This window comes from Ctenopharyngodon idella, chromosome 8 (assembly GCF_019924925.1).
Source record: "Ctenopharyngodon idella isolate HZGC_01 chromosome 8, HZGC01, whole genome shotgun sequence".
Classification (NCBI taxonomy): Eukaryota; Metazoa; Chordata; class Actinopteri; order Cypriniformes; family Xenocyprididae; genus Ctenopharyngodon; species Ctenopharyngodon idella.
The window spans coordinates 13,226,737-13,252,728 of NC_067227.1; the positions used below are offsets into that span (position 1 = coordinate 13,226,737).

At 36.7% G+C, this 25,992-nt stretch overlaps 2 protein-coding genes across 3 annotated transcripts in view; one reads left to right on the forward strand and one right to left on the reverse strand.

Moving 5' to 3' along the window:
- The first annotated feature begins 1,044 nt into the window (after positions 1-1,044).
- gpx8 (glutathione peroxidase 8 (putative)) lies at positions 1,045-3,683 on the forward strand. The gene is made up of 3 exons (XM_051903898.1): positions 1,045-1,326; positions 1,451-1,712; positions 3,293-3,683. Exons 1-3 carry the CDS (start codon positions 1,120-1,122, stop codon positions 3,454-3,456), a joined length of 633 nt encoding a protein of 210 aa, XP_051759858.1. The 5' UTR covers positions 1,045-1,119; the 3' UTR covers positions 3,457-3,683.
- An 8,351-nt stretch (positions 3,684-12,034) lies between these two features.
- Positions 12,035-25,992, reverse strand: part of lrrc75ba (leucine rich repeat containing 75Ba) — a 41,220-nt gene continuing 27,262 nt past the window's right edge. The window contains exons 4-6 of one of the 2 annotated variants that reach the window (XM_051904291.1): positions 15,693-16,038; positions 14,018-14,219; positions 12,035-13,861 (exon numbers count right to left, since the gene is read on the reverse strand). In XM_051904291.1, the coding sequence (XP_051760251.1) occupies positions 13,854-13,861; positions 14,018-14,219; positions 15,693-16,038 (556 nt within the window). In that variant the 3' untranslated portion in view covers positions 12,035-13,853. Of the gene's footprint in view, positions 14,220-15,692; positions 16,039-25,992 lie in introns of both variants that reach the window. The other variant, XM_051904290.1, reaches the window with a different exon arrangement.

Below are 25,992 nucleotides of genomic sequence, written 5' to 3' on the forward strand. Positions count from 1 at the left end.
TTTCGGTACCTGTCTTGAACACACCTTGAACAAAATAGTTGCAGACTCAAAATCCTTCCAGCAGTTAAACAAATTAAACTCCTACTTTTATTAACGTTTTTATGAAACACGTAGTATATCCGTATAACGGACCGTATTGTAAATTGTATTCTGTTTAAAATGGCGAAACGCCAACTCTGAACATGTAGGCTTTTCATTTTTAATTCATCAGAGCATTCAGAGCAAGTACACACACGCGGCGATAAACTGCAGTCGCTAATGTCGGTCACTAAGTGTTCTTTGCAATACATTGATAGATTATGTATTGTATGGACACCTTGTGGAATGTGTTAGGCTACTACGTTACTTACTACCTTCATACTGGGTTATTTGGCGTGCAGAATAGTCAAACATATAGGCTACACAGAAAAGAATGAAAAGACTTCATGGAATGCACCATTAAATTAGCGAAATAAACATATTTTAGGTTATATGTTTCTTTAACTATGGGTACTTGTAGCCGGACTTTTACAAAATGAATTCCCTTAAAACACACTTTTCACAATTTCGTTAGCATCCAGCTGTGGACAAGATGTTTTGTTTCTGGAAGTTATAAGCATTTCCTCAAAATTGTAATTTCCAATTGTAATCTCAAATTTTGAACTGTTTTATTAAACATTAAACATTTTTTGAAATACTTTATCTTGCTAAGGTTAATTCGCTACCAATATATTCTACAATTACATATTTTATTCAAGAATCAAGAACGTGCTGACTAATAAGAAGTGTGGAAATTGCAATAGGCCTACATTTTTACAATCGCATTTTTACCAAGACGCTGGGATGCTGCTGGCCTTTTAGATCTTAAAACAAAAGAGTCGAAATTATAAAAGATCTTACATGGCAGACGATAACAAAAGAGTATTATTAATGAGTGAATGATTTTTAGGTGCTTATGAGCTGCTCCACAACTTACTAATTTTCCTTCTGCCCAACTTATGTGTAACTGACAGCCTTCTCAACCAATTGGAATAACTTTCTGACACGCCCCGTTCATTTTGACACGCCCACTATTCTGACCAGCAGAGAACCATACTTGAAGTTTTTCTCCCATATTTCTCCACATATTCATCCTCCATCATGGAGGCGCTTGGGGGATACCCCACCAAATCCTCTGCGTCTAGAGCAGGACTACTCAAGGTCTTACTGAGTGTGGCCGTGTGCATGGGTTCACTGTACCTACTGCAGAGTAAACTGTCAAAGTCGCGAAAAGCCAAAGATTTCTACTCGTATGAAGTGAAGGACGCGAGAGGCAGGACTGTCTCACTGGAAAAGTATCGGGGGAAAGTAAGTTATGCATTTTGTTTAAGTGGTTTGACTTAATTTGTAAGGCTTTTGAGAACACATAATTGTTGTAGTGTGTTTTGTGCAGCAGTATTGTCACTCGAGGGCTCACTGTTTCTGATAATAGGTCTCTCTGGTTGTAAACGTGGCGAGTGGGAGCGAGTTAACGGAGCAGAATTACCGGGCTCTGCAGGAGCTTCACCGAGAGCTCGGCACCTCGCATTTTAACGTGCTCGCGTTTCCCTGCTCGCAATACGGTGACACCGAATCAGGAACCAGTCGAGAAATAGAGGCTTTTGCCAAATCCAACTACGGTGTGACGTTCCCCATCTTTAGCAAGATCAAAATAATGGGGTCTGAGGCGGAGCCCGCATTCAGATTCATCACAGGTAGGTTTTACCTGAGAATATCTTCATTCATAACTTTAAAGTTTTACACAAAATAAAAATTGTAGCACTTTTGAGAAATAACATCAAAAGTATTTATAGTCACTATTAGCTGAAAACTCCAGGAATATGTGTTTTCTAGATTTATTCTTCAGAGCGGGGAAGGGCGACCCCTCGTGGTTACCACCATTCGACATCACGTGACCATCCGTTACTATTTTATAGTAAGAAATAACTAATAACAACGTTACAACGGTATATTTATTTTATATAGCACTTAGTCAGTTTTCAAAATAGAAAGCATGAACATAGGAGTACATTGAAAGAACACAATGAACTTTGCGCATAACATCAGTATCTTGAGGTGGGGTGTTGGTGCATCCCAATTTGAGTACTCATTCACTTTTCTATGCCATTTTGCCAAATTTCAGAAACTTCCCCAGCTCAAATTTTTGATATTGTTCAGAGAGGTGTGTTCTATGCAATTGTTTTAACAGAGAGAAATAAGATACATTTTTAGTTTCAACGTTATTTATTCTTCAGACATTTCTCTTTATCGGCTGTTTGAAAAGTTACCCACATTTGTTTTTCAGCCATTGAAAATGGGTAAAATTCAACAATTTGAACATAGAGCCACATTGAGATCCCCATATCTATGGGACTGAATGGCATAGTGCCTTGAAAATGAAGATTTCAAAAGAAAAGTTTATTAAGAATGAGAATCTAGAAGGATATTAAGATATCATGAATACTTTTAGAGTTACAGGCACCCAAACTTTGGAAAAGCAATATTTATGGCACTCAGACAGGCATGTTCTATATGCAATTGTGTTGATTGAAAAAAAACAAGATACATTTAGTTTCAACATTATTTGTTCTTCATATATTGCTCTTTAAATGTAAAAAGTATCAGCTGTATGCATAGTGACCAACAAAATTTGTTTTTGAACACTGAAAATGCGTACAATTGACTAATTTTTTCGTGGAGCCACATTAATATCGCCATATCTCTGGGACTGACCCATCGAGAACCCTTAAAATTAAAGATACCAAAAGAAATGTTAAAGGGATAGTTCATCCAAAAATGACATTTTTGGGGGTCAATCTGTCCTTCATTTTCCCGTCAATGCAGGAGCTGAGAGAAGTATCACGTGAGCTTTACTGTCTTCTCTCCTATTGGCTGTCGTTCCCAAAAGTCGCTTTTCATTTGCATAAAGTTAAATGCAACTTTGTTGCGCAACTTTGTCGCCGGACACGCCCCATCCGGTCACCAATGGTTGCTGTTGCTCGTGTCCCCGGAAATTGCCAGCAAAATATGTAAAAGTCATACACTTCAGTACATTTGGGAATTGGGACACAACTTATGGTAGATCACTGCACAAAGGGAACCCACCCATAAATATTTTATCCCAGACCCTGTACATTTTTGTGAAAGCCCAGCTGTATAGTAAAGCAAATCATAACCTCTAGTTTTAAATATGAGGACATTTCTAAATTAATGAATTTATATTAATTCTGAATAATGTATAATATTATGAACTCAGTATTCATAATATGTATGTATCTAAAACCTTTTTTTCTAGATTCAGTACAGAGAATGCCAAAATGGAACTTCTGGAAGTTTCTTGTGAGTCCGGAAGGCCAGGTGTTGCGTTTCTGGAAGCCGGAGGAGCCCATAGAGGACATTCGAAAGGAAGCCACAGCCCTTGTGCGAAATATCATACTGAAAAAAAGACAGGAGCTATGATGTGCACAACTGCCCTCAGAGACTCAAAAGTGAAGCATTGTGCACATGTAAGCGTGTCGACATCATCTGTGGTCAAATGCGGAGAGCTCCACCTACAGTGACGCCAATGAGAATGAAAGAATAATTCTGATTAATGTGAACGATATTGACAGAAGATGGTCGCTTGAGGCCTGGCTTTGTGTGCTTGTGTATTAACGTTAATAAAAATTGAAATTTTGTGATTGGTAGTATGAGTTTGCAAAATGAAATGCCTCTTAAATCTGTCTTTTTGAACATTTTTTTTAATTCTTGTGGTCAAGATCAATTTTCAAAGATGCAATAATGCACGTTTCAGATCATTTTCTGGCATATGACGAAAAAACATGTCTTATGAGTTACATATGTCAGGCATCTGGAATAAATTGAAGGTATTGCAGATAAATGCATATTCATAATTTACTATAATGATAATTTAAGAATATAGTTTATGAATTCGGATGCTTATTCAAGAAGAGCTGAATTTGCCATTTGCTGATGGTGAAATAGTAATAGTGAATCTGAAATTGCAAGGGATCATCAGCGTGAGTAAAATAATGTTATGCTTTGGTTACAGTTATATTTGTATATTTGATTTGTTTTGGGCTATATTAAGACTTTAATCCTAGCAAAACCCATCATCAAAATGATGTGATAATTTTTTTCAAAAGAATGTTGTTTGATTCACAAGTTACATTACAGGAAAAAACAGTATTTTTATCTCCTTTCCTCTTGTTTATAAAAGCCATCATGCCAAACACAAAACCCTTGATGCATATAATGCCAGGTATTTGTTGTAGTTTTGTTAGCCTAGATGTCATTTTCTTATTTTATCTTTACTGATTCTCTGACAGTCCTTTGCCACTTGGATAGTTCATGGAGGTTTGTTTAAATTTTGAAACGCTTGCTTTCTATAAAACCAATTTAAATAGCTGATGTGTTAAAAGTAAAATAAAAAGATTTTTCAATAACTTATTTTTGTCCATCTCCACTAGATGGCGCAACATGACAAATCTTTCTCCCTCACTTACATGTTGCCCTTTTCACATTGCAAGGCTTTGCTGATAGATTTGCTCTTGCTTCAAGTGAGAGGTTGTTGTTGTTGTTGTTGTATATTTTTTATTTAAACTGAAAGTGTGTGTGGTACTTTGTGTAAATGAGAAGAAAAGTATATGTAGGCCTACTATATAAAAACGTTTATAATCCCCTGCGAAAATGACGTGAGTAAAGATTTGGGAAAAGAAACAAGAGATTCCATGTCCAGTAGAATAACTCATGGAATATTGTTAAATTCTTGGAAAATCGGGTGACAATCGCAATACAAAGCCAGCATAGGCCTATTTCTTAAATTTATGGGCTCATGTAGGCCTACCTCTCTCATTCAACACTTTCAAGGTCCAGAAAGGTCCTAAAGACATCGTTAAAACAGTCAACGTGACTGCAGTGGTTCAACCTTAATGTTATGAAGCGACGAGAATACTTTTTGTGCGCAAAAACAAAACAAAAATAACAACTTTACTCAACAATCTCTCCTCTTCCCTGTCATTATCCTTTCGCAGATGACGCAGTAAGCACAGTGAAGGCTTCCGTGTTTATGTCCAAATGACGGCTCAGTATTGGCCAACGCTGATCACGTGAGCAGCACGACGCAGGAGCCTGCCACAATAACGAGTCGGCGTTCTGACTTAGAACCAATCCAATATTAGCTTCACTTTCTGTCTCCTGAGATTCCTTCATCTGATCGATTTTTGAAGGCAGAATAGATGTATCCTTCGCTGCCTTTGATATCCTACAATTCTATGCGTTTCATTCAGGACAGTTAAGCTAGAAATTGAAAGAAATTGCGGTTTCTGGTCAGTTTGTGTGTAAATGTACATTTTTGATCAGCGTTTTCCACTTCTGATGTCATTTCTAGCGAGAAATTATTACCATAGTAAATAAAATATTTGTTTAGTTCTTACCAAAGCTTGCACTATTTTGCTGTAGATCATTAAACCGTTATGCTGCCTCAAAAGTCTGTCTGAAATCAGTTTCGTGAGGTGTCTTCATGCACAAATGCTGCCTGCAAAGTCACTGCCTGATAGAGCAGTGAGAACAAGTCAGCTGCACAGGTTTTTGGATGCAGCCCTGGAGTCCCGCTGTCCTGCAGAGTTTAGGTCCTCCCCTGAAAAAAAAAAAAAGACATTGATTAGCTTGTTCATATGTGTTTGATTAGGGTTGGAGCTAAACTCTGCAGGACAGTGCGACTCCAGGAACGACATTGCCTATCCCTGGTATAGAGTATGCATACAGGTATACTTTGTAAAATGCACTAAGTAGGGTGAATTCAGGTTCAGGTCACTTTTCCAAGTCATCTCGATGGCAAAAAGTGTTCCAATCACCCTGAATTCACCCTATGTATAGTATATAGTATGTACTAGTATACTGTATAGAGTGCATACAGGTAGCTTATATACTACAGTAAGCCTATATGTACATTTTATAGTGTAGCCTACATTGTAATACTAGTGAACGTTAGTATTTAGCATACTCTATGTAGATTGTAGATGTACATTAGAGCATTCAGAAATAGATATAATGTTTACAATGTGAGCTTTGTAGCATACTTTATGGTCAGGACTTATTCTAGGGTTAGTCTAAGAGGCCAGTTTTTTGGGACATATAGTATTCCAGTTTCCTTAAATAAATCTGTTGCTTGTATCAAGATTTTGTATATTTGTGTTAATCATTTGATTTGTTCTACAGCTGTTTTTCTCCTAGAGGCCATAAGCAGATCTCTTAGAAAGCAACAGCCCTTTGCTCGCTCATTCTTCATCCTCCATCCTCCTGACTGATGTGACAGAGTACAGAGACAGAAATGGCAAAGAGACTTTGCAAAGAACAGAGTAATGAGTTTGATGTCCATCTCTGCCAGTTCTGTAGCAATCACCTTTCCTGCCCTCATGTTTAACGGATGCTGCCTGACCCAGACAATCCATCAAGCTGTTTGTTATTTGAACCGAATGTTCTTAGAGGAAAAACATCCTCAGAACTAAATGTACCAAGTGTCCAGATAAGTGAAGGCATACATTCTTAAGCTTCAAAGTTCAGCCTGGTGGGGTTACCGCTGCCTGACTGTGCTCTGACATTTTGTGAGCTCTGATCAAAAGGGCCCACTTGCTTTGACAGCACAGAAGACCCTATAAGGTGCACCGCTGGGAATAAAAATCCATGGGAACCTTCAAGACTGAGCATAATGGATGAAAAATACATGGAAAATATTTTCTTAGCATGTTAATAAAATTAAACTGACAAAAATGTCCCTACATATATTTGATTATATTATATTATACATATTTATTATACACATATATTTATATTCTGTGGAACAAAAGGTGACTTTCAGGAGACTATGTTTTGATTGGTCAATGAATCTTTATGAGACTGTCATAATTTTTCAAGGAGCCCAGCTAACGGAACATTTTCAGAACTTTCTTAACGTTTAAAGTTAGGAAAAAAAAAAAAAAAATTCTTCCAGTAACATTATAGAACATTTGTTCAAAGTTGCTCTCAAAACCTTAGCACAAAAACATTATTGTGGGCATGCAACTGTCCGGGTGTAAAAGGTTTAGTTCCAGGGGCGCAGGAGACATTTTCAAAGTGGGGGGGACCAAAGTGCATTCCAGGGGGGGAGAAATTGTTCTCCCGCGGTAGAAATCGTGGCTGAGAGATCAGCCTCCTTACCTTAAAGTGTCAAATTTCTCGTTTTCTGAATGGACGGTTTGGCTTGATTGACAAACGCTAACGTTCGGGCATGATTTATATACCATCGACCTGTCCTAAAACGTTAGCACGCTTTGAGATCGCGTGTTTCTTCGTTCGAGAGCGAGTTGATTATTTACAAACAAAAGCTCACAGAAACGTGAAAATGGTCGCATTTGAAAGAAAATATCCTAAGCTAAAAGATGATATAGTGTGACTGATTTAAGCAGCCCTTATCAAAAGTGAGGGGTCGATTTCTGTCTTTTCAAAACTGCGGGGGTCCTGACCCCCCTGTCCCCTGTGTCAACGGCGCACCTGGTTAGTTCACCCAAAAATGAAAATTCTGTCATTAATTACTCACCCTCATGTTGTTCCACACCTGTAAGACCTTCGTTCATCTTCAGAACACAATTATCCATCGGATAAAATCCGATGGCTCATGAGGCCTGCATTGAGAGCAAGTTAACTTAGACTTTCAAACGCCCAGAAAGCTACTAAAAATATATTTAAAACAGTTCATGTGACTACAGTGGTTCAACCTTAATGTTATGAAGCGACAAGAATACTTTTTGTGCACCAAAAAAACAAAATAACAACTTTATTCAACAATATCTAGCACTCGTCACTGAACTAAACACTGCTTCATGAAGCTTTTATCTCGAATCAGTGGTTTGGAGTGTGTATCAAACGATCTCAAACTGCCAAAGTCACGTGATTTCAGTAAACGAGGCTTTGTTGCGTCATAAGTGTTTCGAATTTTCAATGGTTCACGTGACTTTGGCAGTTTGATATGCAATCCGAACCACTGATTCGAAACAAAAGATTCGTAAAACTTCAAAGCTGTCGTTCTAAACCTGTAAGACTTTCGTTCATCTTTGGAACACAAATTAAGATCTTTTTGATAAAATTTGAGATGTCAGTTCCTCCATTGACTGCCTTTGCAACTACCAGTCTGACGCTTCAAAAAATTCATGAAGAGATCGGAAAACTAATCCATGTGTATCAAATGGTTTAATCAAAATTTCTGAAGAGACTTGATAGCTTTTTATGATGAACAGATTTAAGGCTTTTACTTACATGTAAACACTGATCACCAAACAAGCAGAAGCTCAACCGAACCTGAATGACGGGCAAGAACAAACCCCTTCCGGAAGCTCAAACGTGCACGAGAATTACACATTACAAGTGGACAAGCCACTTCAAACATCAAACTAGAAGTTCGAGGGATCGTAGGGCAGCGTTTGGCTGTGAAGTCGTCTTGGAACGCAACTAACGTAGTGCTTCAAGAAGCCTCGGGCTCCCGGGTTGGATGTAGGTGAGAAGGATGTACAGAGGTACTCTTTTAGAGTCCAGTTCCTTCCTTTTGACCCTCGAGCGTTCAAACCCACGTCGGGCTCCATTTGAGCTAACACACAAGACATGAGAATGAACCTCATTGGTTACACAGCACGTTTGAGCTTCCGGAAGACGTTTTTTCTTGTCCAATCTCTTTATGAACTTTTTGAAGCGTCAAAGTGGTTGTTGCAAAGGCATTTCATCATAAAGATCTTCATTTGTGTCCCGAAGATGAACGAAAGTCTTTTGCCAAGTTTGCAATGGCATGAAGGTGAGTAATTAATGACAGAATTTTCATTTTAGGGTGAACTAACCCTTTAAGCCTCTTTGGGGCTTCTCCACACTGTAACTCCCACAAGAGTGAAGACAGTGAAGTTGGACTCATCAGAGAACAATACATGTTTCACATTGTCCACAGCCCAAGATTTGCACTGTTGGCACCACTGAAACTGACATTTGGCACTGGCACGAGTGACCAAAGTTTTGGCCCAACCATTAATATTGACTCTTGGATATAGGTCACAAAAGGAATGATAAGACTATTGCAACTTCTGTTTTATGCCGACTTACAAATAAGCCTACAAGCACAATTATAAAATAATTTCAACTCAAAATGACATTTGATGTCCACTTATTTATCTGGTGAGTATTCATGTAAGAATAAGACAAACATTGTACAGTCATGCCTTTAGCATGATACAAGTTTGTACATTTTCTTTATATAAAGGATTACATTTTTATACCTGTTCTTTGCACAAAACTATTGAGTGACTGAAGGCTTGGAATGGGCGGCTTTAATGATAGTTTTATGGTGCTTTTGTGAGTAATACATAAGGGTGAGTAAATAATGACAAATAGTTTTAATTTGTTGGTGAACTGTCCTTTTAGGCAAAAAGAAATTGACCTATTTGGAAATGAAACTGGAAATTCATATTTGGCCTATAATTTATATATATATTACCTTCATTTCATTTTTTAGTAGGTTTTTTTAGCCATGGGGTGGCAGACGAGGACTCTGGCAGTATTTCTTCCGCAGTAACGTGGGTCTGTATGCTTGTCACATCAACACAGACCATGACATGCATAATTCCCAAGACCTCAATGGGACTGTCTCGAAAGCTGTTACAGCGTCACTATTTAAACAACCAAATGTAACTGAGCAGAACAGCCTGCACTTCTTGTTTGAGATCACAGTGACAATAACAAGAGTACACACCGCTGAAGGTCTGTTTACAAATGTTTAACACACACACTCTCTTTATAACCACTATCATATACACACACTGACAAGAACCATACAAGCCCAACTCCATATTTGAGTGGAACTGGGCATCTGCATCCTGTTTCATGTTTCTAGAAAGATAATACTTCACTTTTAAAGGTATAGTTCACCCAAAAATGAAAATTCTGTCATTATTTCCTCAACCTCATGTCATTCCAAACCTGTTGCTGTTATTTTTTTGGCAGAGGCTATTTACACTAAGTGCAAATAGAGATAGATGATATTTACACTAAGTGAAAATAGCAGTATTTTCTTAGCAATAGATGCTATTTAAGTGAAAATAGTATTTCTTTTGTAAATAGTAGTTAGATGCTATTTACTATTCGCACTTCAGTGTATAGTAGTAAATTATAAAACAGTATGCAATAATAACAACATATTCAGTGTATATTATTAAAATCATAAATAAATACCGCCTTAATGGGACATTACTTGTCCCAATCTTTAAAGTCCACCCCTACTCCTAACCCAACCCGTTAGGCACTTTATTACCAATTTTCTAATATTTTTTACACTTTTATTTAAATTAAATGCCTCTCCGAGCTGATGTACATGGGAAAAGGGGAAAGAATGAGTTAGGGAAAAGCTGTGGTCATTCCACACCACTGCTCTGGTTATCAAACAGGTTTCTTTTGTAAGTTTGTCTGTCACAACCAGACATTGGTGGACAGAGTCATTTAGTCTCTGTATTTGTTCTATGAAACACAAAGGGAGAATTTGAAGAATTTTCTTTCCATGTAATAGTTTATAGTGAGCTATCAAACAAAAACAGCAACATAAAACCTGTCCATATGATTTGCGTGCTATATTCAAAAGTCTTTTAAAGCCATACAACAGTTTTGAATAAGAAAATGATTTAGCATGACATATCATGCGAGGTTGGACATCAAATGCCAATGGTTTGCATATGGTTCATGCTGATTCATTACGCTCCGAAGCTTCCTGAAGCAGTGTTTTGAAATCGGCCATCACTAAATAATTCGTTATTTTGTTTTTTTTGGCGCATCAAAAATATTCTCGTCGCTTTATAATATTAATATTGAACCATTTTTAGTACCTTTGTGGATCTGGAGAGAGAAATGTCATTGCTCCCTATGCAGGCCTCACGGAGCCATCGGATTTAATCAAAAATATCTCAATTTGCGTTCTGAAGATTAACAAAGGTCTTACGGGTCTGGAACGGCATGAGCGTGACAGAATAAATGACAGAATTTTCATTTTTAGGTGAACTAACCCTTTAACACAGAGTAACAGCTCAATACCAGTTACAAAATACACTGTAACAGTCTGTCACGGGCAATTCTAGTTGCATTTTTCATCAATTAATTTAAATTATCCTTTGACTATGTTCTGGCCCACCATCTAGTGGCGAATTTTTTTTTTGGCCCGATGCCAAACTTAATTGCCAGCCCCTGCTCTAGAGACTCTCCTGCTTCAGAGCGGTCATGGTTAATGATATGCTAAAGCCCGCCGGCACGTTGACGTGATTGGTTACAAGGTAGTTTGTGACATCAGAAACACCAGCGATTTCAAACTGCGGGTTTGAGACTGTCTTTTTCACTGCAGTTTTAAATAGAAAATAATCAGCTATGGGGTTGACATGAATTTGCACATGGTTTGTTGGTTTGTCTTAAATCATATTAAAAACACCACATAGACATATAAACAATATTAAAAAACTTGATTTTTATCACAGGGTGACTTTAAATGAAGATTATGAGGGCACAAAAATTTGAATTTGAAAAAAATAAGTATGTGCACAGACAAATCATTTATAAATAATCCAAAATTCCATAAAAAATAAGAATTGTCCATTTTGATTTCATAATGACTTTAAAAGTTTTCGTGGTCACTTTAAAAGTGACAATTCTTTTTTTTTTTATAAACTGCATATGGGTTTGTAACAATATGAGGGTGAGTCAATGACAGAATTGTGATTTTTTTTTATTGAACTATTTCTTTAACATTTCAGAAGACTGTGTGTGTGTGTGTGTGTGTGTGTGTAATATTCCCTCAGGCTGTCACAGATCCTAGCACAACCCCCATCATAAAAACTTCTCTGCATCTCCTCCATGGACTCCAGCTCATCAATCAGCAGATGGGCACCTCACCAACCTCCCACAGACACTTTCAACCATCAAACGCTTTCATGCCAATTTGCCATCTCTTAAAAATAAACAAGCAAGTATTATTTTACCACACCCATGGTGTTATCAATAAAAGTTTATTACAGAAGCGTTGAACAGTCAGTATTATAAACTGTTTAATACATGATGTTTGAAGTACAGATTAAGAGGACACTGTATATGACACAGACAGAGACTTACACAAACAACATGACAAATAAGCTGCCCTCTATCAAAAACCTGCCATTGAGTATATTAGTTTGCTTAGCATTGTGGGTATTGACACCGTCATGGTGTTTATAATTAACAGATACAGCATTATGCAGGTTAAACATCCCAGATAATCACATCAAAAGCCTGGTAATTGTAATGATCTAGACACAGGACCAAACAACAAATGCAAAGACAGGTACTAAATAGTCCAGATTATTTTAATATCCAGTCTTGGAAAGTTAAAAAGAGGTTATTTTGCATATAATTTGAATTTGTTGAGGCCCTGTGATGATGGGTGTTGTGGAATATTACATATAATATAATAGTCTGAAGTGAACGACAACACTGAGAAAACATTAAGATAACATTAAACAAATACACAGCTGACACATTTAAAATAATACATATATCATAAATAACACTGACATTTAACTAAGTGCTGGTTAGTACAGTAACTATTTGTTTGGCTCATTTTTGTTTCAGAATAACGTAAAAATGTTGTGTTACAAGACGACAATGCTACAACAAGCTTTTCAGTCACAAACCTGATGAAAAACAGACTAAAGTGCTCAGGTAATCAAAGGCCATGGAACAATCATTAGCTCTTTAGCTCTAGGTCCGTTTATTTTGACATTAATGACTTGTCTGCCAAAATTAGATTTAAAAACTCTGTTACAGCCAAGGTTATTTTGAGCATGAGGTTAAGAACAGTTAACAAAGTTTTAGTAAAGTGTACCAGATGTGACTAATCAAGACTAGTATGTAGATATTAAAATACACCATACGGAAATGTAGCAAAATTAAACGCCATATTTCATTGGACCATTCCAAAGGGAACAGCACAGCTTTGAGACATCAAGACATATTTTAAGAGGTATATTTAGGATGTAGATTATGACTTAAACATAAATAAGATGTTATTATTCAGTAAACCTTCATATATAACAAAAAATGTATCTTATACAACAAAAACGTATCTGTGTTGAAATGTACCTGTTGTCTTCTAAGATAGCTTTGTTCATCATTAGTAGACAACAAAAACAAGCCGCTGGCAATTCATCATCATTCACAACTACATGACAAGTGGTGTGCGGGTATTCACAAGTGAACATTTTGGAAAGGGGGGGAAAAAGCAAAAGTCTTGACATAGCAGTTTTGCTTGCGTCACGTGACGTGGGTCGGCTGTATAGTCTGTTGAGCTGGTTTCATGGCTTTTGTTGGGAGATTAGTAGAGCACACACAGAGTGGTGATAGGTCCAGTCTGCTGCGGCAGAGACGGCCTCAGCAATGCAACACTGACAAATACGACCAAACCTGACCCGACCCCATAAAATCCTAACCATACCTTAGTTAAAAGCGGGATCCGTAGAGCTTCAAATCCACCGTTGGTATGCATCAGCCAGTCGACTGACTCTGGGATTTTTTATTCGCATTTTTTCCTGTCCGTCACTGGTTCTTTGTGACCGAAGAGGGGCGTAAGAAAGCATCTTTAACGCAACTCTCTGTGGCCCCCTCCAATGAACCCCCACCTTGAGTCAAGGAGCGTCATCTGCCAACACAGTAAGTCAATGGTGAAGCTTTGAGAGCGTTTCAATCTGGCGTGTTTCACCGTTTGCTGTGTTCAGGTGGTTAGGTGGCTCTTTAAATGTGATGCTGTTGGTTCACACATAACCACAATGGGAAGGTCATGGAGCTGCGGTGGAGGAGAGAGATGGTAAAAGGTGTTGATTGGGAGAAATGGTACAGAGAGAAGAGAAATCTCTTGCTTGCGCTCTCCCATTCTTTCTTTATCCCATCGTTAGTTGAATGTGATTGGTTCACCTCTCGCAATGGCGCAGGGTAAAACTACCTGAACTTTTCTGTTCCCCAATGCTCCATGGCTCCAGGTCCTCCTCTTCCTCATCGTCTTCATCCTCCTCTTCTTCGTAGTGGCTGGGTTCTTCAATGGAACTCTCCATGCGGTAGCAATACGGCTGACCCTCGGTGTACTCATAGATGGTGGGCAGACTGCTCTTTAGACTACAGCGTCGCCGTAGGGCCACCAGTAGAGGCTGAGAATAGAGTAGAAACAATTTAACTCCAGTTAAACAACTATGAGTTACAATTACTTACAGATAATGATTGTTACCAAAGTCCCTTTAAGGCAAGTCATTTCACTTGGCGGCCATCTTTGAAACACCTCTTGGGCAGCTATTTCAGTCATGCAAGTACAGCTCCTATCTCTTTGAATGGGGAAACATCAAATTCTCAAAAGCTGTTCACCAAGCTTACGAATAAATTATATATTAGAAATCACCAATGAAATCTGACAACAACTATCTCATAAATTTCAGTTCTAAATGCTCAAATCATGCCAAAAAAACTACATTTTTCAGGCTGGACCAGCCAATGCGTCTGTGTAGTCATAAGCGAGCGTCTCAGATCACTGACCGGAGCATCCGGAGCTTCTAATGGCAGCTGCAGTGAAGCAATGACTTTACCAATTGGTGAATGGCTCTGTAATTTAGAAGGCAGGACTTATTCCGCCATACTCTTGCACTTTCTCCCATTCATAGTAATATGAGTTCACTGTCTTTCTATATCTAAAGTCTTTGCTGTTACACAATGCGGGGATCAAGGTTGGAGTGTCTAGTATCTGGATGTGGATGTTACAGAAAGTCATGTGCTCTGGATGATATTAAACTCTGTCTTATATTAAATGGAATACCAGCAGTACTTGAATAACCAACTCTTACTTTACATGCCTAAATCCAAATTTATTTATCATATTCAACAAAGGTCAAACTAAATGAGAAGAAAAAAATAATGGTAACACTTTGCAATAAGGTAAAATTTTTAACATCAGTTAATGCATTAGGTGTGATGAACTAACAATAAGCAACAATATTTATTCATGTAGGTTAATGTTAATTTCTTAATTATAATATTGTTCATTGTGTCGTGTTGTTTATAATGCAAGTTAAAAATAAATGTATTAGTATATGTAGTAATTAACATGAACCAAGATTAAAAAATGCTGTAAAATGACTGTTCATTGTTAGTTCAGGACACCTAAAGCATTAACTAATGTTAACAAACTGCTCTTCTCCTCAGGGAAAACTAGTCCCATCCAAATAGACTTTAATTAAATGGTTTGCCCTGTTGAAAACAGTGACGGAAAAACGTGTCAAACAAATATTCATCTTGCATAACGTGATTCACCCAAGAAGAACATGATCCTGGATCAACATCCTTGATGGTCCTTGTTCAACATTACAGTGAGAAAGAGGATTATGCTTAAGGCTTGGGGTTATGAATGATAGGTATACAAAGTTCTTGTCTCTAATTTTAGGGGTAGGTTAGGCTTATGGCTCTTTGTTCAAAGAATACTGCTCCAGGAGCATCAAGGATGTCCTACTTGGCTAATCCATGTTGTGCCTATATCTTGCAGTACAACCGTGTTATACACAAAAAGAAGTATTTATCACTGTGTTAATACTACATTAAGGGGGACTGTGATTGATTTTAAGATTCTGTTGTTTTACCTGTGGCATGGTAAATATGTCCACATTGTTGCCCAGGTCAATCCAGGCAAGACATGTGAACCTCTTGGATTCTTTGAGGGCTTCACTCAGATCTTTAAGGATGCCAAGAGTCAGACGGTTCCCATTGAGAGCCAGTGTTGTGAGTTTGGGCAATGCACCCAGGAAGGGCAGAAGTAGACGTAGGCCCTCGTCCCGGAGCTCAGTGAAACTAAGATCTACGGATATCACAGCGCCCCCACTGGTCTGGAGGTAATACGCCACATGCCGTATGTCGCGAGTTGATAAAGGGATGCCAGAGAGGTCCACCGAGTCGCTGCAGAGCTTCTTCTGAAGTGTTGTTTTAAGACTGAAAAGTGGGGGGAAAAAAGTTATTATATACTGAGGAATTAAATAAGACAACTAAAAAAAAAGATATATAAGCATTCAGGTAATTTGGACTGTAAATATGACCATTTATAATGCTGCGACTTTAACAAAATTGAGATTGAGGATTTAGTTATTTGGTCTATATTAAAATCCTTCTCTTCAGGCTAGGAGCAGGGTCCTGCAATAACTTTGTGTGTTCAGTATTTTAATCTCTAGAGACAGGGGAAAGGTAGACCGCTGTGGTGGGGTCAGAGTGTGGGATATGTCAGTGAGTGTTACATGTAATTTACTGTCCAGTCTTTGTCCAAAAAAGATCAAATCCGAGTAATTGTATCATAATTCATAACAATCTTTCATTAATTATGTGCTGAGGAAAAGTGCACTTAATCAAAACGAGTGTTTTTCAGCAAATTTGCCTGTATGGATTGCATTAAGATTACATCTTACCCTACAATTAATTACAAATATAGCAATTACATGTTTATTTATCTACATTTTGCACATTTCAATATTCTAGTGAAGAAAAGTGTAAATCATTTTAATGAAATAACATAATCCATGTTTTTGTGCATTAATTATAAACACGTCATTATATTGTGTATATGAACGATTTTAATAGAGCATAGACTGATGTTAATTGGACAACAGAGACTTATCATATGATTTTGGGTCCTGCCTACCTGACTGGTAGTCACTATTTACACTGAAAAAAGTAGTTGATTGTGGGCAGTGAGACTATCATTCATGCATTTTTGTCCCACCTGTAAGCCTCACTTCTTTATATGAGGATAGGTTAAGCTCTCAAATTGGTGGGACTTTACAATATTATTTGCAATATTATTTGTTGATATTTTGTATATGTTGATTTAGATGGGTGACAGACAGTTCTGAAGTTGAAGTCTGTTATAACATTTAGTGTTCTCAAGCCTTGATCTATTTTGATTATTTTTGTAGTTGTAGGTAAGTAATTTCACTGTTTAGTACAATAGTTTGAGAAGTAGCTTTTGGGAAGAAAACTGCAGATACAAAAGAGAAGAAACATTAAAAAAACTGAGAACACAGTTAGTTATTGACTGACATCTGTGCTTGCCAACTCGTGAGAAGCACCTATTTGCACTGGAATGTATGTAAATTTCACCTTTACTGCACCAATATTGATAAACATCTATTCAGTGAAAACTTTCCTTTGCAATTCTTTGTTCAACGACTTAGTCATACTATATACATTTTATGTGCACATATCCTCCAGCTTCAATAGCTGGCATCGAGAGCCTTTGTAGAGATCAAATAAGAGCTTTAAGAGCTTTTCTTGCATGTATTGCTTGTTATGTATTGAGTCTTTGACTTGCCCATTCCAAACCGTTTGTTTCTTTCTTTTGAGTCAATTGCTGAGCGTTTAGCCATGGTCCAAAGTCATGAAAAGACTTCTCAGGTACTCTCTGATACACATTCATAATACTGTAGGCTTAAATGCAGCCCATAATGCTTCTACCATTAACGCTCTTTGATATGAGGTTATTTGGCAAAGCTATAAATATCTGGGACACTTCAGTCATGCAAATATATTTCTTTTGAGAAGCTTCTTTCTTTGAGGATTTGGGTAGAGAAAAGTTGTGGAGTAATTTTTTTATTTTCTCATATATACTTTAACATAGATTTGCCTGCAAATTAATTACATTTCAGAAATTAGTGCAAACTGTTATTTAATGCGTTGTTGAGAACAATACATCTATGTTATTGTACAGTTTTTGACTGAACTTGCACAGACTAAAAACATTAAGTTTTAATAAGCTCATGCATAAACAATTTGGACACATGATTTGGTATGAAGAAGTCATCAATTAATTGTCTTCTCTAATTAAAAAAAAAATGATAGCCAAAGTTGTACTGGGGAAACATACAGTCTATAAGAGGAAATCATTTTAGAGATCTAGAAAACCTCCTATTATTTTCTTTTTTAAATCATTTCTGAAGTAAGGTTCACATTCAGAGTTCTATTGTTCTGCCAAGCCGTGCTGAAAACTGGATCCCTGCCACTGATGAAAGCTGCTGTTATAAGTTTTTGTTTTTTTCTTTCTTTTTTCTGATGATGGTTGCAGGCATCAGTGCCTTTCTACTCACCCACAATAAATCTTCTTTACACTCTCAAAATGTTTCAGTGTACAGTTGCTAAGAAATTCATATTTAGTTCAAAGTACAACATTCAACTGAACTGCACTATTTGGACTTGAAGATTAGACAAGTCAAAACATGCTCTTTTGGTTGGAAAAGAATAGGATTATTTTAGAATTATAACAGAAATTATTTAAAAAAGAGATATGAATGTTTATTAGAAGGTGTAATTCAATGTTAAAATACCTTCTCCTTTCCCAGTCTTTGCAAAGTCAAATATAAGCCATTCATTTGTGAAAAGGAAGTGCACTTAATTGTACTTGTAGTGTAATATATTTCTAAAAAAAAAAAAAACTACTTGCCGATAATAAAATATTAATGAAATGAAATGGCATTTAAGTGTACTTAAGTAGAGTCCACATTCATGATGTTTCTTAACACATTTAAGTACACTTTTAAAAGTCAACTTTGTAATAATGTCAAATTAAAAGTTTTACTTTAAAGTGCATTTTAAATCATTATGTTTTAATCTTTTTGGCTTTAAAGTACTTATACAACCCGAATTCCAGAAATGTTGGGACGTTTTTTAAATTTGAATAAAATGAAAACTAAAAGACTTTCAAATCACATGAGCCAATATTTTATTCCCAATAGAACATAGATAACATAACAAATGTTCAAACTGAGAAATTTTACAATTTTATGCGCAAAATGAGCTCATTTCAAATTTGATGCCTGCTACAGGTCTCAAAATAGTTGGGACGGGGGCATGTTTACCATGGTGTAGCATCTCCTCTTCTTTTCAAAACAGTGTGAAGACGTCTGGGCATCAAGGTTATGAGTTTCTGGAGTTTTGGTGTTGAAATTTGGTCCCATTCTTGCCTGATATAGGTTTCCAGCTGCTGAAGAGTTTGTGGTCGTCTTTGACGTATTTTTCTCTATAGGTGAAAGATCTGGACTGCAGGCAGGCCAATTCAGCACCCGGACTCTTCTACGACGAAGCCATGCTGTTGTAATAGCTGCAGTATGTGGTTTTGCATTGTCCTGCTGAAATACACAAGGCATTCCCTGAAATAGATGTCGTCTGGAAATATACCTTTCAGCATTCATAGTGCCTTCCAAAAATGCAAACTGCCCATACCGTATGCACTTATGCACCCCCATACCATCAGAGATGCTGGCTTTTGAACTGAACACTGATAACACGCTGGAAGGTCTCCCTCCTCTTTAGCCTGGAGGACTCGGCGTCCGTGATTTCCAACAAGAATGTCAAATTTGGACTCGTCTGACCATAGAACACTTTTCCACTTTGAAACAGTCCATTTTAAATGAGCCTTGGCCAACAGGATACGACGGCACTTCTGGACCATGTCCACATATGGCTTCCTTTTTGCATGATAGACCTTTAGTTGGCATCTGCAGATGGCACGGCGGATTGTGTTTACCGACAGTGGTTTCTGGAAGTATTCCTGGGCCCATTTAGTAATGTCATTGACACAATCATGCCAATGAGTGATGCAGTGTTGTCTGAGGGCTCGAAGACTACAGGCATCCAATAAAGGTCTTCGGCCTTGTCCCTTACGCACAGAAATTTCTCCAGTTTCTCTGAATCTTTTGATGATGTTATGCACTGTAGATGTTGAGATTTGCAAAGCCTTTGCAATTTGACTGTTGAGGAACATTGTTTTTAAAGTATTCCACAATCTTTTTATACACTCTTTCACAGCTCTGCCCATCTTTACTTCTGAGAGACTCTGCCTCTCTACGACATCCCTTTTATAGCTAATCATTTTACAGACCTGATATCAATTAACTTAATTAGTTGCTAGATGTTCTCCCAGCTGAATCTTTTCAAAAGTTCTTGCTTTTTCAGCCATTTGTTGCCCCCGTGCCAACTTTTTTGAGACCTGTAGCAGGCATCAAATTTGAAATGCAAGTACTTGATTGTAATTTTAACTAGAGTATGTTATTTGATAATATATTTAAAGTTAATATATTTTAAATGTATTAAATTTCAAATTCATCATTACAAATGTGAAATTCCAAATAAGTTTCAATAGAAATGGGATTAAAGTCTATTTTAGTTTACCATAAATATTTGTCAGTACATTTTACAGTACATTTTAACCATATTTCAGAAACAGCAGAATTATAAAATTACATATGAAGATGTATTATATACTACTTAAGTGGGTAAAAAAAAAAAACCCCTCAAGTTTAGCTAGTTGCATTATAATACCTTTTCATTTAATTGTTAATAACATGCAATTACATGTCCGAAAACATTACATTCATTTCACTAATCTTTTAAAGTGTATTATTTCCATATTAGGCTAAGTACTATTTTAAAAGTCATGCTAAAGTGTACTTCTTTTTCACAAGGGTTTGTAGGTTTTACAAAGTGTCTCTGTGGTGCTATTAAAAAACTGATCTGATAGTATGAGGATCTAGACTAGACTGCTAACCAATGGTGTGAGTCTAGGGCGTGGCTATCTCTTTGGTTGACAAATAGCAGACAGGGGGTGTGTTCAGGAAACCTGTTTTAAAACATTATTTTTGCAATTCCATTTGCCAGTAATGGCGCTAAAATTACACTTCACCTTCAAAACAAAGTGAAATCTATCTGCTGACACATAAGAAAATTAAACACATAATCTTTAAAAAATAAAGTAAAATGTTAAGGAAAAAACTCCTTTCAAATCAGCAGTGCCTCCCCTCCACTCCTCCACAGTCCTCTATACAGAACCATTACCATATCTGTGCCAGTCTGTGAACTTCATTTTGACCTGGTTCCATTAACAAGATCAATAAAATACAAACACATGTAGACTCGGACAGAAAATCACTCAGCTCCACAGATGTACATGATAAATTCTTCATGATTTGGGCCACATGGTAACAATGCACAGCTTAAAATGGAAATATGGTGGGTCCTGCAATACACACTGCCACACAAACCGCAGGACCGAGATCAAAAGAATATTCATTTGCCAAGGAAACACACCCACCCACACTCAGATGCAAATGCCTTATTACAATCCTCTCAAAGGCTGATATCTCTTCATGAAATCCCACTGACAGTCCTCCTCTATTTTCCTATCACTGGTAGCAGGTGGCATCGCTCTTCTGTGTTTGGTCCCAAATTCAATTTATTTTCCAAATATAACTCCAGGTCCAAACCCCCCGGGGTTTATGCTGTATACGAATGTCCAAAGGCTTTATTTTGACATACAGTGGTTCTTTTAAGCTTGCTGCCTCATTTCTGCTAACTCACAAGCTGATCTGCTCTGCCTTTAAACAGTGACATTTGAGGGATCTCTGTGATTAAATAGCAATAGGTTGGCCCATGAAAAGACAGCATGCTTTGATGAAATGCTGAAGAAGTTCTTTGAAGATGCTTTAGGGATCAATTTAGATAAAAAGTCAGCTAGGGAGGTGCTATTGAGAGAAAGTACGATTAGTCTGACCTGCCAAACTTGCTAGACAAGGACAAATTGGCTATTAAAAACAACTTTTTTTTTGGTAAAAAAAGAAAAAAAAAAAGTTGTTTATCCTAATTTTATCTAGTTGTGCAGTAAAACATTTAAAAACATGTTTTATAATGTTTCCTGGGCTGCGCTTATAATGTTAGTATGCTTTTTACATCAAAAATTGTCATAATTTAGAAATAAAAGGCATTTTTTTGTCTGCTGTGAGAATTCAGTGTAAACACCCACTGCTGTGATTGGCTAACATCTTTCCATTTGAAATAGCCAAGTATTATTCTCTCTTTTTAGCATGTTTTTCAGCTCTCTAGGTTAACTAATCATGAAAAGTGCTGCATTACATTTAGATCTATGGCATTATATTTAGATCATGGCATGAAAGGTTGCAGTGATGAACAGCCGATCACAGACATGTTGTTGAGCGCATGAAAGCAGTGATCTCATCATTGCAACTAAATTTCTGCACACTAACGAATGCTTTCGTCGCAACTATCAGTGCAAACGCGATATAACTAAGAGATTCGTTGAATAAAAGGGGAGTTTTGGTGCATGTCCACAACTCAGTCACTGATAAACTCGCACTGTTTGATTGACAGCTCCAGCGATTGCAAAGGGAGAGTTCTTTGGGCCTGGTGTCAATAAAAGCTTTTATGGACTAACAAGGAAGTTTTCAGTTCTGAAACTTACAGAACATTCTTACAGTATGATGACCTCTTATATATCAAAAGCTCAAGGAAAAGTTGATTTTCTTTAAACAATCTTAAAACAGGATAAATTCAGGATAAGTAAAGTAACTTTGCAACTACATGTCAACTAACTCTCATTAAGAGTAGGTTAGTTAGGGTTAGGGATAGTAAAGTAAGCTGACATGCAGTTACAAAGTTACTTATAGTCAGTAGAATGTCTGTTAGGGGAGCATCAAAATAAAGTGTTATTATTAACTCTAATGACTGCTGGTTGACATGTAGTTGCAAAGTTACTTATAGTTAGTAGAATGTCTAAAGTGGACTATCGAAATGAAGTGTTAACGTATAATGCATAATCTCACTAAATTGTTACATTTATATCTTGATATCTTCATATTCATATTTTAATATTAATTGTGGTTATATCTAGGGCTGCGCAATTAATCAAAATCGAACCGAAATCACGATGTGGCTTAGTACGTTTATGAAATCGCAAAGGCTGTTTTTTTTCTTCCTGTTTTTAATTCAATAAATATATGGACAGCGTGTTAGTGAAGAACGGCTCTATGATCAGTAGAAATGCTGCTTCATCTCTGAATAGGGTTGCCAACCGTTCCGTATAATACGGAATCGTTCCGTATTTAAGGCATCAATGAAGTTTCCCGTATTCTCAGGCATACGCTCTAAATTGAGAATTAATCATTCCTTTGAGACAAATTTGCGAACATAGCCGTTTCGCGGAAGGCTTTAAGACCAAGCAGACTCCTCTGGCAGCTGGTCGCTCCTGCTTCACAGCAAGCGGGTCTCGCGCTTACAGCAAATGCCTTTCAGTGTTCGCGTTTTGATTTCAGCAACATTCAGCCACGCAAGAAAACATGCAATATCCCTGAAGGAAGACGTGATCAAAAAGGGAGGTCGTCTTTCACTATTGCAAATGTTGTGAAATAGAGAAAAAAAAACATGTTACGCTCATTTAAGTAGCCCTAGGCTATTCTTGGGCCTCATTATTGAAACAAAATAATAAAGTCTCAAGCACCTAAAGCCGCCCATACTTGGCTAATTCTCAGTTCTCTACTTCTCTTTAACTGAAAATTATGCATTTTCATTTATTCATACACGTTGCAACAACATTTAGTTTAAACTTTTAAGTGCCATTATTTAAAAAAAGAAAATGCTTTATTGGCTGATATTTCAAAGATGTTCAGTTATTATGCTTTCAAATTTTGTGCCATCTATGTAGGCCTATCTTCCTGACATTTTTTTTAAATTATGGTTTTTAATAGAGGTTGATGTTTATTATCCATTGGTGTAGCTATAGATATAGAAAATGGGTAAAATTCAAAAATTTGAACATGAAGCCACATTATAGGCTATGGGATTGAACCATATTGTAGGGCCTTTAAAATGAAGATTACAAAAGAAAAGTTTAAGAATGAGAATATAGATGGATATTGAGATATCTTTAATACTTTTAGAATTACAGGCACACAAACTTTGGAAAAATGCTATTTATGGCACTCAGACAGGAATGTTCAATTGTGTTTATAGAAAAAAAACGAGATACATTTCTAGTTTCAACATTATTTGTTCTTCAGAAAAATGTGTGATCATTGAAAATGTGTACCAATTTACTCATGGAGGGACGTTGAGATCCCTATCTCTGGAAATTAACCATATTGGGCCTTAAAAATTAAGAAAAGAAAAGTTTGTTAAGAATTAGAATCTAAAAGGATATTAAGATATCTGTAATATGAGTTACAGAAATGCAAACTTTGGGCGAAAAACACAAGAAGTGCTTTTTGCCATTTTTGAACTGTTGGCATATAATGCAACAAAGATTGCTAACGTCAACAGATTTAATTAACAGTCCTACCAATCTCTGTGTAAAATATGTTGTTCTAAAGTCATTTTACCCCCCTGTAATCTGACTCCAAATCTCAGGTGAAAATTGTAATTTTGACCCCCCCTCTACAAAATAGTAGATTACTCAGTAAATATATATCCATTACATTTAACATTTTGGCTTTCTTCTTCATTTATGTTTGTCTTCAGGGAAAAAAAGAAAAAGAAAATCAAAAATTTGAGCAGGGGAAAGTTTCTGAAATTTGGTTGATTTTGACACAAAATTACCAAAATGTGTTTATGTCTGAGAACCTTGTATACATCTTTTATACACATACTTAACTGCAGATACAGAAATGACATACACTGTGTGGTACAGTACAAATATTTTGAGTGTCCCTTATTCTGCCCCTTATTTTCCTATAACGAACCACGACTGTCCCTTATTTTCCTTTCCAGAAGTTGGCAACCCTATCTCTGAAAGCACTGCGAAACGTTAATAATTATCATTTCATAACGTCAGTCGACTGTTTGAAATTTCCTTTTGCGATCTGATGTGGCTTCTCTTCACAGAATAAGGCAGACAATATATTATTTTATAGTATTCTTTACAGTGATAAAGGCTACGTCGATTAGCATTGCAAATTGTTATTATTAAGAAAATACCCGTGAAGGCTTGAAGAACTCATACACACCATATATTGATGCAGTTGTGTGCTTATTGTCTTCATGTTTAATCAGTCAAAGCATTATATCTTCTTTTGGTTCAGCACATTAGGGATTTATTATATTACTTCTCTGAGGTATATGTGGAGTTTCTGCTCGAGGCGCCCTCTGGCTTCCAGTATGAATTAAACCGATGTGTGTTTAGCGTTGTTCTAATTTTAGTTATTTGAGAGACTTTAGTCTGCATTGTTTTTTATTGTTTTGACGGTTTGGTTTGGTTACCCATACTAATTTTTGTTTTGCCATATGACTGTTCTAGAGACATGTTACAGCTTTTTGATAAAGGTCTAATTGGTTTCCTTTGGAAATATGCTTCAAATTCACACTAAATGCATTTATGAATGTAATGTGTGTCAAAATCGTGATTAAAATCGAAATCGCAATATTGATCAAAGAAATCGTGATAGGTTTTTTTTGTCCATATTGCACAGCCCTATTATTGATCAATTGACAGACAGACAGACAGACAGACAGATTAGATATAGATGATAGATAGATAGATAGATAGATAGATAGATAGATAGATAGATTTTACCATATTGTTGCCATATTTTTTAATGGAAAAAAAAGAAAAAATACTAATTAAGAACTTTTTATACATTTTTAAATTATAATTTTTTGCACTGAGTGACATACTGTATGTATGTATATGTATGTACATACTGTATGTTGTGACTTCCAGGTTATGAAACATAAACTGAAACCCAAATGTGCCGTCTGTGCCACTGCAGGATGGGTAAAAGAATAATATAAGTAATTTTAATGTGATATTTATCTGTTTATTTTTCTCGTGACCTGGTGCCAGTTTGAATTACAGTCACTTCGGGCTCACTTCACGTTCCTTGGCAACCAGCAGCTATGAGTGACATTCATTTTCCTTACTGTCAGCTTTCGTACAATCACAGAGACTAAGCATTCTGGACTCAGACAGCGCCAATGTGTATTCCCTTCGCAGCACATTTCCAGTCTATGGAAGTATGTGAGATTTGAAAACATGTAGAAGACAATATTTTGGCCATGCAGAGCTGAAAAGATTTCCTCCTCTGCCCTCATTTTCCCCCTCTAGTCTTCCCTGACGTGTCT

What these genes read in the sequence shown, in the direction of transcription:
- gpx8 (XM_051903898.1), top strand. Translation starts at nt 1,120, where the DNA reads ATGGAGGCGCTTGGGGGATACCCCACCAAATCCTCTGCGTCTAGAGCA. An exon ending in TGGAAAAGTATCGGGGGAAA is followed by an intron (nt 1,327 to 1,450) that starts GTAAGTTATGCA and finishes TTCTGATAATAG; the next exon opens with GTCTCTCTGGTTGTAAACGT. An exon ending in CGCATTCAGATTCATCACAG is followed by an intron (nt 1,713 to 3,292) that starts GTAGGTTTTACC and finishes CTTTTTTTCTAG; the next exon opens with ATTCAGTACAGAGAATGCCA.